The sequence below is a fragment of the Perissodus microlepis genome, chromosome 2 (assembly GCF_051167445.1).
Source record: "Perissodus microlepis isolate ML-2025 ecotype Zambia chromosome 2, ASM5116744v1, whole genome shotgun sequence".
Lineage (NCBI taxonomy): Eukaryota > Metazoa > Chordata > Actinopteri > Cichliformes > Cichlidae > Perissodus > Perissodus microlepis.
The window spans coordinates 12,474,046-12,486,693 of NC_140462.1; the positions used below are offsets into that span (position 1 = coordinate 12,474,046).

The 12,648-nt window shown below is 39.6% G+C and overlaps 1 protein-coding gene across 1 annotated transcript in view; it reads right to left on the reverse strand.

The window, feature by feature from the left end:
- The window catches only part of dock2 (dedicator of cytokinesis 2), a 97,418-nt gene that overhangs the window by 67,133 nt on the left and 17,637 nt on the right, over positions 1 to 12,648 (reverse strand). The window contains exons 22-24 of the mRNA XM_084947345.1: positions 8,411 to 8,519; positions 7,909 to 7,979; positions 6,060 to 6,166 (exon numbers count right to left, since the gene is read on the reverse strand). Coding sequence (XP_084803471.1) covers positions 6,060 to 6,166; positions 7,909 to 7,979; positions 8,411 to 8,519 — 287 coding nt within the window. The remainder of the gene's footprint in view (positions 1 to 6,059; positions 6,167 to 7,908; positions 7,980 to 8,410; positions 8,520 to 12,648) is intronic.

Genomic DNA, 12,648 nt, shown 5'->3' on the forward strand with positions numbered 1-12,648 from the left:
AGTGAGTGAATACTTTGGCTATAAATTAGGTAGTGAGTACACAGAAAGTGTGCATCGGATGAAGCACGTGAAGATTATACTATGAAAGAAGAATGTATTTAAAAGTTGTTAATTAAATTGCTAAGCAAATAAGCTATTCAGAAACACCACTGTGTTTGAGCAGGAACAGGAAGTGATACTCTACCGCAGAGCGAGCGAACACCAACCATCTGTAGTTAACAGTAACGCATGCTCACACAATGAATTATTAGTGTTCACAGAGTGTGTCCCTCTCCTGCCCTTGTATGCATTCAGTTTCCACTGAGATTATCCCACAGACATAAGCATCAGAATATAAATGAGGCAGAGGGAGCCCTTGAGACAGAGGCATTTCCCAAAATGATTGAACTCCTTTCATTTTGCTCCATTAAATGTCATCCATCCCTTTTTTCCATGTGTCTCATTCACAAATTACCAACCGACAGCAGCTACCTCTTTCCCTGTCATTAACCTTTTGAACCATCGACCCAAGGCTCTACAATGACCACAGCTATTCTGGGTTAGCGTGTATAACAACAGTCAAAAATGGCTCGGCAGATGGCTCCTGCTCTCAAAAAGCCCAACACACATATTTATCCACACGCAGGCCACTCCTTCAGTTTACAAATCCAGTTTACATTGCTAATTCTCTACAGGCTTGACCGTCAGTCTTCGCTGGTTGGTTGCGGGCATTATCGCATTGCATTTAAAGTAAGCCGTGACACGAGACTTAATGTGATGTAGCAAAAGCTAATTTAACGTAACGCAGCATAAAATAATGCATTAGAGCATGATACAGGAGAAGAGAAGAGAAGAGAAGAGAAGAGAAATGCTGCAAACAAACACTTCATCTCATAAGAAGCAGAACAGAGAACAGTGCTTAGAGACAGCCTGAGGGGACGGCAATATGACTGTTATGTTTTTTTAATGTTGGCATGTCTTAATATATCTATGTAACTACAGATAAAGCATATGGAATCATTGGGGATTACTGGACCACCAAGCAAACTGTTTAAAAAAAATCAGTGTACTCACACACAGTGTAAGCCTGTGAAATTTAAACATTTAAGCTCAAACAGCTGTTTTGATAATGAAAGAAATGCAGCTTTTTCTGGTGCATTCAAACACCGGCTCACTTGCAGGTTAATCCTGTTACGTATATCTTACATAATCTTTTCACTACTGCTTTTAAATAAGACAGAGTTGTAGCCAGATCCTTCTTGGTCCCCTGACAACTTTGTCACTCAAACCTCTCTTAGAAACCAGAAGTATGAAACCACATTCAGTTATAACTGAGGCCTAATGTGACCTGTCCATAATGCTGATTGACAGAGAGTGTAGGAGCAACTGAGATCACTCAGCACTGATTAAACCCTGACGATAATAACTGTACAGTACATCAGTCTTCCATATTCATCAAGCTCTGACATGCATCCGTTAAGTAATCACAGCAGGAGAAATATAGACACGGGTGTGAACATTGCCAACAATACTGTATAATGCATGGCAGTATAATACAAGCAATTTATGTAATGAGATTCCTGCCATTTGTAGAGATTGATACATTAAAATTAAAGAATGTATCATTTTAGGCACCATAGCACAGACAGCTTTCTGATTTTTTGCACTATGGGTTATTTTTACACCCAGCTGTAACTGTTCTTCACAGATGGCCATTACACTCAAATATATGGGCTTAATTTAATCTGGTTAATATATACTACAATATGAATGGCATAACTTGTTTCAAGCTGTGCAGACAGAAGATGGAGAAAGCTGGAGAAATGAAGGTTTGGCTGAGAAAAAACGTGAAGGTTAGTGGACGGAACAAAGGACTTTGACCAGCTTTGGGAAATGAGTGGGCAAACAAAATGACAGACTCATCCCCCTGTCCCTCTGCTCTTTGCTCTCCCTGATCTCTCATTGTTTTTTTTTTTTCCTTTATCAGTGCTGATGCTCTCAATCTGTCACAGCGATTGCCTCATGGCATAATAATTCGACTAAATTGAGCCATAATGCGCCTTGTAAATTTAATTTTGTCTCAAAACCAGATTAACCCATATGACAGGATGCACATATCTATCTATGCGCGTCTGCCAGCACGGGTATGTGCGCATTGTGCATGTTTGTGTGTGGATACACTATGTGCTTGCCAAGACCCTTAATCCCAGGAGCGTATGCTGAATAAATCAGAGGAGTATTTCTGAGTGGGAGAAAAAAAAATCCCTATCCCTTCAAACACTGCCCATAGATTCAAAGAGTTAAGCACACATGGACAGACAACATCAGAAAGTTGAACACAATCGCGCAACTAGATCTACACACAAGTATGCGTGTTCATTTGCAACCAGGACTAGAGAAAAATTAATACATGTGACCATCTGACTGGTCTTCATCATAAATAATGCACTCTTCTGGATGCTTTACTTATGCATTTAGCAGAATAAGTGCAGAATACCAATAGTGCAGATCAATTGTTTCTGTGTTATAACAATGATTCGTCATAATAAATCTTCTACTTGTGTAAAGCTTGTGTTTTTTCCATGAAGTGCTCCCACGTTTGTAAGAAGAATCCATTTGTGGGTTGAACAGCAGAGTAGAGTATGTGGGTTGTGCCCATGATAAACTTGCCAAATCTTCCTTGCCAATGCCAAACAGCTTATTCTGTGACCAACACAAGCACATTGGCTGACTTGCGACAGATGAAGAATGGGATACCATCCCACTGCAGTGTGCACTGGTGACCAGCATGATGGAGAGGTGCCAGGCTGTTGTTGCCATCTATGCTTCTTCCAAGTGCTATTGGGGTCCCCCGTTTGTTAAATTAATAAACTGTTACATTTTCAATATTGTTTCTTCAGACTTCAATCATCCGACTGAATAAACAACACCAAACAAGAGTCTTGTCTGGTGGGTCTGCTGCTCAACCCACAAATGCATTTTTCTTACCAGTGTGGGACCATTTAAGGGAAAATAAACAACAGTATAAGACTTATTACCAAGAAACATTTTATAGCATAAACACAAATTTCCTTTCTTTTTGTGCTAAATTTAAAGCATACTTGCATTCCAGATTTTATGTTTTATAGTCAAATAAGGACTAACAATACAATATATAGTAAAAATAATAATAATAATAAAAAAATAAACCTCATTAGACTGGTCATTTCCACTAAGTGTCAAACATGAACAAGAATTCATGTTTGACAATTCATACACTCACACACCCACCATCCTTTCCCATCATCTGACCACTCTTACACTGAAGTGGTGTCAGCAGTGTGACATTTTTCCCTGGAGAGTGAGGTAGGTAGGTTTGCTCAGACAGTTGGGATTATTAAATATGTATTGCAGCACAGTGATAGGACACCACAGGCCATTAGGTATTATAAATATATAATTCAGCTCAGCTACACATTTCACCGTCCTGGATAAATGGCACACTAGCATACAAGCCTCCTTATTAGCATCCCAATGCTAAAATGCATCTCAATTAGACTGAGTGTCAGGTCTCATTTGGTGAGGCAGGGATCGAGATGGAAAGGGCCAGTGTATAAATGACAGAAAAAATGAAAGTGTTGTGCCAAAATATGGAGGAAAAGAAAGCAGCAGAGGAAAAAGGTATCACTGACCAACAATTTGCAGATTTGCTGATAGATTGATTGTGAGCTGGGCTTAAACTTTAATCATTTCTGGACTGTTTAATAGCAACGTGAGTGAAGTTACTGGTCTCACTAACTCTTTTTTCATTTTTATACTCTCCTAAACCCATTTTTTTCTCCTCTTGACACTACCATTCACCTGTGCGCTTAACTCTTTTTTTTTTTTTTTCAACAAGCCATATCTCCTCCCTATTCCTCTGTCATCCATCTTTACCATTCTTTAGCTATCCTTCTCTGCCTGACCATCCTTTAGCAATAATCATGTCACCCTCTATCCTTTCTTTCTAGTCAGCTTGTTAAATGCTCCTCTTTCTGCCCTGCTCCTTGAAAAATCTCTTCCTCGACCTTTCCTTTTAACTAGCCTCTCCACTACCTCTGCCTAGGTCCATCTCAACGTCGTCCAGCTAAACAGACATTTGCAGTTTAGAAAACATGGCAGTAATTAGAGAACTTTGTATGGCACAATTGATAGTATTTTGTCCCTCAAAAACTTAGCTCTTTTTCTCTGTATCACACTTTCTGTTTTCCTCCCCATCATGCCCCTGCACTGCCTTTGCTTTCACTTTGATCGCTTGTGTGACTCTGAGCATGTTGACAGCAAGCCAGAGGGCCAAACATGTCACATCATCCCCTGTGGAATCAATCATCTAACCCAGGATCAATACCAAAGAACCATATCCTCAACTGAATACCGACTCAGCTGACAGCAACGGACTATTCAAAAACAACATTCAAAGCAGTCCACACAACCACTTAGCATACACCACTGCACAAACACAGATTCGCAAACACACTCACACTCAGACACAGTCTCAGCTACTCTGAAACCAATGCATACAAATATATTTGCAGGTTGTGTATGAGAATGCTTCAGAGATGCTTCACAGGGAGCAATGTTCGTGATTCAAATACGTCTTTCCCAGCATGTCATCTAGCTTTTCTCAGTGTCACTAAGACTGATATCAGTTTCAAACTCACTCACTCACTGTCTGCCTCCAATTAATCAGTTTTTACTGCAGAGGTCTGATTATGGACCCATTTATTGAGTCTATATTATACAGCAGCACAACATAGGATCACTCTATCCATCATCGAGCAGACCTCTGTAGGGGAATTTGCCACTTATCAGCCCAGTACAAGCGAATTAGACAGACATAATAGGGCTGAGCAGAGGCAGGGGTTGAATGAGGCTGGTGCACAGTATGCGATCATTGATGTGTGGTGCACTTTAAAGGAACAATACTGATAAAATGATGTGTCCCTGGTAGGCATTTAAAATCTGGTGAAAATCATTTACGAATAGAGAAGGAATTGGGTAAAAAGTGACACATTAATGACAGTGACACTGCAGAGTATCACTTTTCCTTTAGCAGACAGCTGACATCATCCGTGACATTAATATGTCTAGGACTCATCTTTCTCTCTATTCAGCACCAACACCTAGTGAGCTGTGAACAGTCAACTCATTTCAGTTTGCAATATAGGTTTTGGACATGGGATGTTCATTGGAATGTCAAAACCCAAATCTCCTCACATCGCACACCAGCCTCAAGACATTTTAATCTCTGTGAGACTGACTTGAAGTGACCTTTACCATCAGTGTATAAATACAAAAATCGGTGCCACTTGTGCTGATTGTAATAAGATGGTATCTGACTCGTGTCCATTGCGCTGATTGCAATGTTAGTGTAGGTGAGCTTAGCAGGACTAAAATCATATGTTATAATATCAGCATCAAACAGCTACGTCGTTTCTTTGATCTCAACAGAAAATAGGCCCCACAGAGAAGACTACCTGACAAGCTAAACACAAAAATAAATCCTAACTAAGGCAGCTGACGATTTTAAGTTAGGCTTATTCTTTCATTTTGAAATCTATTGACAAAGAAATTCACAAGAGAATCGGGCAACTATGAAAAATTCATTAAACTGTTAGTTTGATGTAACTAAAAAATGGCTTCATCAGAACATGTGTCTTTATTGCAGTAAACCGAATAAATGCTCACAAACCCATTATGTCCTTTACCGTTTGGCTAATGCTTTTAATTTAAGTGCTTTACTGGATTGTCCCACAGGAAATGGAACATTACCCTTTCTGTATTACTGTGATCAAACCTTTAGTGCAAAGAGCACCCTCACTGGCCATAAAGTACAGTAGAAGCAGTCCGGTACAGTTGCTGAGCTAGAATTACTTACTGTATAATAGACCTTTTAACTTGATCACTACTGTTAAGTAAGAAGCAATGAATGCTTTATAGGATTTTGAAGGATTTCACTCAGAATGTATATGTGTATTTGTGATTCGCTCTTTACACAGCATGAAGTCTGCTGTTTGTTAGTAACTCAGTGCTGAAAGCTGTTAATGGAAAAAATGATGCACCTTGTCTCTGGAAGAGCTGGCTGCTGACAATTTCAGTCATAGAGGCCACCTTCTGTTTCTGGAGTTTCTCAGGAGGAATGCAGGAGTAAAAGTCATGCAGCAACTGACTGCGGAGAGAAAATGACACAGAGGAAAATGAATAATCATAAAAGATTATCACATGGGGAACAGCAACTGGACACACAAAATATTCAGAAATTATATTTTTCCACATTTTATACATCTCACCAAGCATTACTAATTCACACAATGTAACTGCTTCAAAGATCAAAAGTGAAACCATCCCTGGTTTAGACACATCACCTTTAACATATAAAATATGCAACCACTAGAAGCAGCAGTTGTATCACAGGGAAGAGCAGTGTATGCCGCATGGAAAACAAATGAGCTAAAGTCTGCACACATCTTAATGAAGACATGGGTTTGACTTATCCTCTGCCCCAAATTCAATTTTGGAATAATTAAATGGGCTGGTTGCAAGCCCTGACGCCACTTAGAAAGATTGAACGCTCAGAACATGGCAAACCCTCAGTCTCAATTTTTTGTCTGTATCTCACTTTGTCTCTGTCTCCTTGGATTATGCCACACAGGCTGCTGCAGCACTTTCAATAATGGCATAAAAGAAGAAAATGCAAACCTTCTGCTCCCAAACTAAACATAACACAAAGGTCTGTGTGACTTTTGATGTCCCCCAAGCTGGCACAGGAGCAGGCTCGAGTACAGAGGATCAGTGAAGTCCACTAATCATCTGGGCTGAATCTAATTAAAATCCAAAATGTCACTACATACTCTGTGGACATGCTGCAGATACCCTGAGTGACAAAACACATCCTTAGCAGACAATGTCTTCACTAGTACCACTGCACAGATCACACTATGGGTGAGTTTACAAGGTGTAGAAATCTAACTATACAGGACACGATACAAAGCTTTGATGCCCACCTTGAGCAGCGTAATTGTAATTCACATGGCCTGCTTGTGGAAACTCTGCTCGAGGCGATCCTGATCAAGAATGCAAAGGGGACTTTACTTTCAAGTTCAGATGGCTGCGATGTTTGTGGATATGTGTGTAAAGAAGTGCACAAGACAGAATATAAAGGGTGAGTGAAGGGGTTTGGAATTGGGAGATAAAAAAAGGAAACGAATGACAAAAGACAGAATATGATAATATATGCCCTGACTTTTAACTCTGCCTCAACACTCATCTTTGTGTGTGAGGCAGGTGTTTAAGGTAGCACCTCTGTGACACTGTGTTGACATCGAGCCACTAGAGGGACTGAACTGGCAAATGCAGACAGTCCACGAGCTCAGACACGGACACACAAAACCCCACAGGTCACAGAAAGGTGAAAAGACAATATATGAGGATGGGAAGGTTTAAAAACTGAATGTGGCAAGACAAGAAAACATACTAACTGGTGAAGTATGCACACTGATTGTATGTTTCAGCTGGGTCAAGGAAAGGTTATGCCAGTCTTTCTAAGTCATTTTGTTCTTCAGGACTCTGAGAATAAAAGAGAAGGGGTTCAAATGGCTTTTGTTTGATGATTCTGGTAAAATTGTCATTTCACTCAGGGGCACATAGAGGAGAAGCAGAGTGTGTTGGAGTGTTTGTCCTTGTGTCCACGTCAGTTTGATGGGATTTTTATCACCTGATAAAGGAGGTAAGGTTTAACCACGATGGAATATGGGAGGAAATAGAAGAATAAGGGTCACTGAATAAAGCCAAGTGGAAAACTTGAGGTGAAAACGCTCATATATTCTCTCTGTAGGTGTGAACGAATAAGACCAAAGATAAAGTGCTAGTGTGTGCATGTCTCTCTGTTTGTGAGTTTAAGGATAAGCTTACCTGAGAAGCTTGGCATCAAATACTTTCTCCACATCTTGCAGGACTGTTGGCAGGTACTTCAGAGCAGCAACCTAACAACACACACGCGCACACACAACACGCAACAAGTAAATAGTGTTAAATTACTGTCTTGAAACCCTGTGCAAGGTGACTTTGCCATCAAACAGGCATTCTCCACATGTGTTTAAAGGGGGTGTTTCATTTTTCACTGGGCTCTTGTCTTTCTACCTAACTTTTTCTGATGTTTTCTGTTTGTATGTCTGTGTACGTGTAGGCACAGAGAATAAGAGGAAAACACTAAGCAGCAGAATACTGATGCAGTCAAAAACAGACTTTGAGAAGTGGGAGCATGAGGCGAAGGTGAGACATAGTGAGACAGGACATCTAGCAAAACAGAAGAAGCGGAAAAAGGGTTCGGATAAAGATGAAAAGTGTATAAAAACAATGTAATGAGGTGCACTAGGTTGTGAAGCGTGGATGCAGGGTGAGTGTATGTGATTACCCTGAGCAACAGTGTGGTGGTGTAGTCTGTTCTCATCAGATTGTTGATTGACTCAAAAAGCCTCCTCAGCGACTCCTCAAACTCTTCCTGCTCCTTCCCCTCGTACAGCCTAGAAGCGCAGAAAAACGTGAAAAGAGAAGACGGGAGACAGTGTCAGTAATTACAGAGGAATATGAATAGTGAACAGGCTATAAAAGAAACAATACGGATTAAAACAGCAGAAAATAAACAAGTGTAGTAAATAATCAATGAGAATGAGAAAGGTCAAAAAGGGCAAAAAAAGACATAATGAGTCTCATTTATAATTGATACATATGCATACTGATACATATATCAGTTTGTACTATAAATGATTAATTCGACAAACAGAGACTGATGGATAATTATTTCAAGGTTTTATTCACAATATTTTATGTTATTCTATTTTCTTTCTCTTTGCAAACGAATAGATCCCCTTGCATAAGCAGCTGAGATACGCACTTCTAGAAGTAATATGATCACAAGAGGTCAGGTCATGTGTAGCTCATTCATAGGTCATCCATAAGGATGCGTGCCATAGTCAGACACTTCAAAGAGGAATGTTGTCCTCTACTAAATAATGCCTGCTGTACTTGAACGATTTTTCTGTAAATGGACTGGAGTACTTTTCTACTCTGAATGAGCACTCAAAGCCTCATTCACCCAGTCACACACACATACACTATCTAAACCTAATCACCTTATCCAACATTCACACACACTCTTCACACACACTCTTCAGTAAATGCATAAGGGAAAGTCAGGGGTCAGTATGATGCCCAGAAGCAAAATGGAAGAACTGGGAATCAGACCTTCAACCTTCTAAACAGTAGACAACCCGCTTTACCTCCTGAGCCAAAGCCAAACTAAAAAATCAGCCCAAATTAATTTAGTGGGTTAAAAAAGTCAACATCTCCTCAAATCCTAAATCTACTGTTATTGCAGCTCCACAACAACCTTAGTCCTTAAGTAGCCAATTTTATACCGCTGATAAGTTTTACTGGCTTTCCTAAAAACAACCAGTGTTTCTCTTCACAGTTTAAACTGATTCCAGGCTTGTAATGAAAGGTTTGTTAAGTTATCTTCATCTTTTCCGTGCTGCCATTCTTTATATGAAATCAAAGTCACTTAGCACAGAGTGACACTGCATCTGAATTTTTGTGATTTTCTGGAAATGGGGTATCAACTAAACTGGCTACAGTTCCTCGTATCTTCTTTCTGTAACAGGAGTGCACTTTAAACCCTAAGTCAATGTTTTCTTTAGCATACGAAGCTGTAAAACCCACGAGAAACTGCCTAGATAATTACACAGCAAAGCAATATCTTTGATTTAATGACCAATTATAGTAATGGAGAAAAAACAATGCAGCATTACACTAACAAAATGAAGCCAGTTTTTGCAACTGAACACTGATAAGCACTGACTGTTGTAACTACAGCATCCTGTCACAAGAAAAGACTGGCTGACTGTGTTGCTTCTAACATCCCCTCAGGTCTACGGGCTCGCGCATTAGCAAACTTTATTGCCATCCATCTCTCCACCCATTTCCTTCCTCCTTCTCCTCACTGTGTTTGAGCGATTCAATTGCACTGTGCAGTTTTTAATTACAATGGAAGTTATGAGTGCTGGGGGGAAGGATTAGCATGTGGCACACAGCAAATTTAGCATGTGGAGGGATGGATTAGGCAGTAACACACAGAGGTATTATCACTGGGCTCTTTGCAGAGTACAGTTATGATTACACACGCATTGTCCTGCTAATCCACCAGCCCTGTCTGTGCGTCAGTGTTTCTGTGTGTGTGGGGGTGTGTATGTGTGTGTCTGTGCACACCTGCGTGGGTGTTATCTACAGTTGATGTGTTAGTGCTGCTATGCTAAGACTGGATTGTGCACTCATACCACAAATACGCACTTCTCCTGCATTTTACACAATAGATGATCACTTTACTCTTAACCTAAATTTTATTTGCTCACGAAGCGTACACTAGCACAAAATTATGTAAATTTAAAAAAGGAGTGAGCGGCAGAGAAAAAGTCTGATTAAAAGAGGGGCTGAAGAGCAACTCAGCTGCAGATACTGTAGTTGTAAAAATAATGCCTTCAAGGCACCAGTAAACATGACATATGAATTTTTAGTCATAAATATCTCCCTGTTCTGATTCATAATTTTAATCGGCTTCCCTGGAGTCGAAGTGCTCAATGCTGCAATATTTTGACTGAAATGAGAATAACCAAAACCTCTAAGATGCATCACCAATGAGCGTAACTGTGAAAAATCCTCTGATTATTGTTTGGTCTGTAACGCTTGAAATGTTTCAATCTGATCGATGGAAAAGAGTCCCAAGGTACGCATCAATGTGACCCTGAATTTTAGTTGGGAACTATTTTTCCTGTAATTAGTCTTTTACTGTCAAAGTACTATCCTTTTTCGCCTGCTTTTATATTAAATAATAAGATGTGTTAACAATAAGATAACAAAATTCAAAAGCTCAGACACAGACTTGTTTCACAGCAACCATTTTCAGGTGAACTGGTAAGTAAACACAGGTGTTACTAATGACATTAAAGTTCTATTTAATTTAGATGCAGATGATTAATGTGATTAGTAACACCTGTGTTACCTGTTACCTTCTTTGTAATATAAAAATGGCTGCTGTGAAACAAATCTATTGTCATAACTAGAAAACACTGAGCTCATAATAAAATGATCATCTAATAATTTTTTTATCACATTAATAAGAATAAGTCTTCATATTAGAAAACATTCTTTTTCATGTGATATAATTACATGCAGTTTACTTGAGGTGAACATATTAAAGAGGACTGTGAGAGCGACTAGACACCAGAGAAATTAAAAGCTTGAAGCTTGAAGGACAAAAAGAAGCAAAATTTAGAATTGCTTGCCTTACATATTTCTGAAGTACACATTACACATTCATAATAGATTTTGAACACGAAGCTGGTTTGACAACCTAATAAATCTTCAATGCCACCTATTTAACTATTAATGACTGCTAGTCTTCATGGTGACGGTGATGAAGCCTTACAGATGCATCTACAGCCCGGTGGCTCCCCTGAATATGTGATTTTCTCTCTGCGTGACAAGGCCTTAGAGTAGAGGAGAAATCTGATGTGAAAACTTTAGATGCAGAGAAAGCTGAAACTGTCAGCAGCAGGTAGTTGGGAGACAAAGAGACAGAAAAGGAGAAAGAGAAGCCGAGAAGAAGAGTGAGACTTATCGCTTTAGAAACACCCAGGGGATGCTGGTGACTGAAGCTCAGTCAGTCTAGGACCAGTGATGAGATAATGTCATGCACACACAAAAGCATCTACTTAGAAGAATGCTTAAATGTCTGCTTAAAATGTCTGTGTGAACACACATACACATACATAAACACAAAGAAAAGCACAAAAAGACAAACCTGCAGAAAAATCTGAACTCACTGACAGAGAAATCTGCCATTTTCTAATTCTATCATTCTGAGACACTGGATCTTGCCATTTTTTATAATAGCATTTTGTAACACCTTGCTAAATAGGCATATGTATCTCCATTTTTATGGGCATGGTTTCAGGTTCTAAAAATACTCGTGACCGCCAGTGCTGACCCTCAGCTTCCTAGTACACACACCAATGGTATCCAAAATCCTATGTCGCCTCGTTTTCAAGTTATCACGTTCACAAGATTTTCAGAAAACCTGACCTCTGACCTTGACTTTGAGGTCAATGTCATTGTTGTGACATTGTTGTGACTCTCAGTGACCTCTGACCTTGAAGTCGTGGTCACTAAGATTCAAACTTATCCAAGATTTACTAGCTCCACTTAATTTTAAGGTCTCATTGTTGCCTCATTCTCAAGCTCTCACATTCACAAACTTAGATTTCAATCTTCTAAAAACATGGGCATCCACATCAGAATGGGCAAGGTATACCAATATAATTTCATGAGAATGGTGGAACAAACAAAATCTGACCTTAAAACTTTGATGGACTTGCCCTTGTCCCCAACTGGCAGAGTAAACTCAGTATAATCAATTTATTATCCGAATTTATATATCTCTTCCCATTTCCAGTTTCTCATCAAATAAACAAACAATCAAAAGCCCCTGATGCCCTTTAGAAGATTAAAAAGACAGACTGTCACTGACCAGGTGGCACACGCGCACGCACGCACACACACACACACACACACACACACACACACACACACACACCCTCA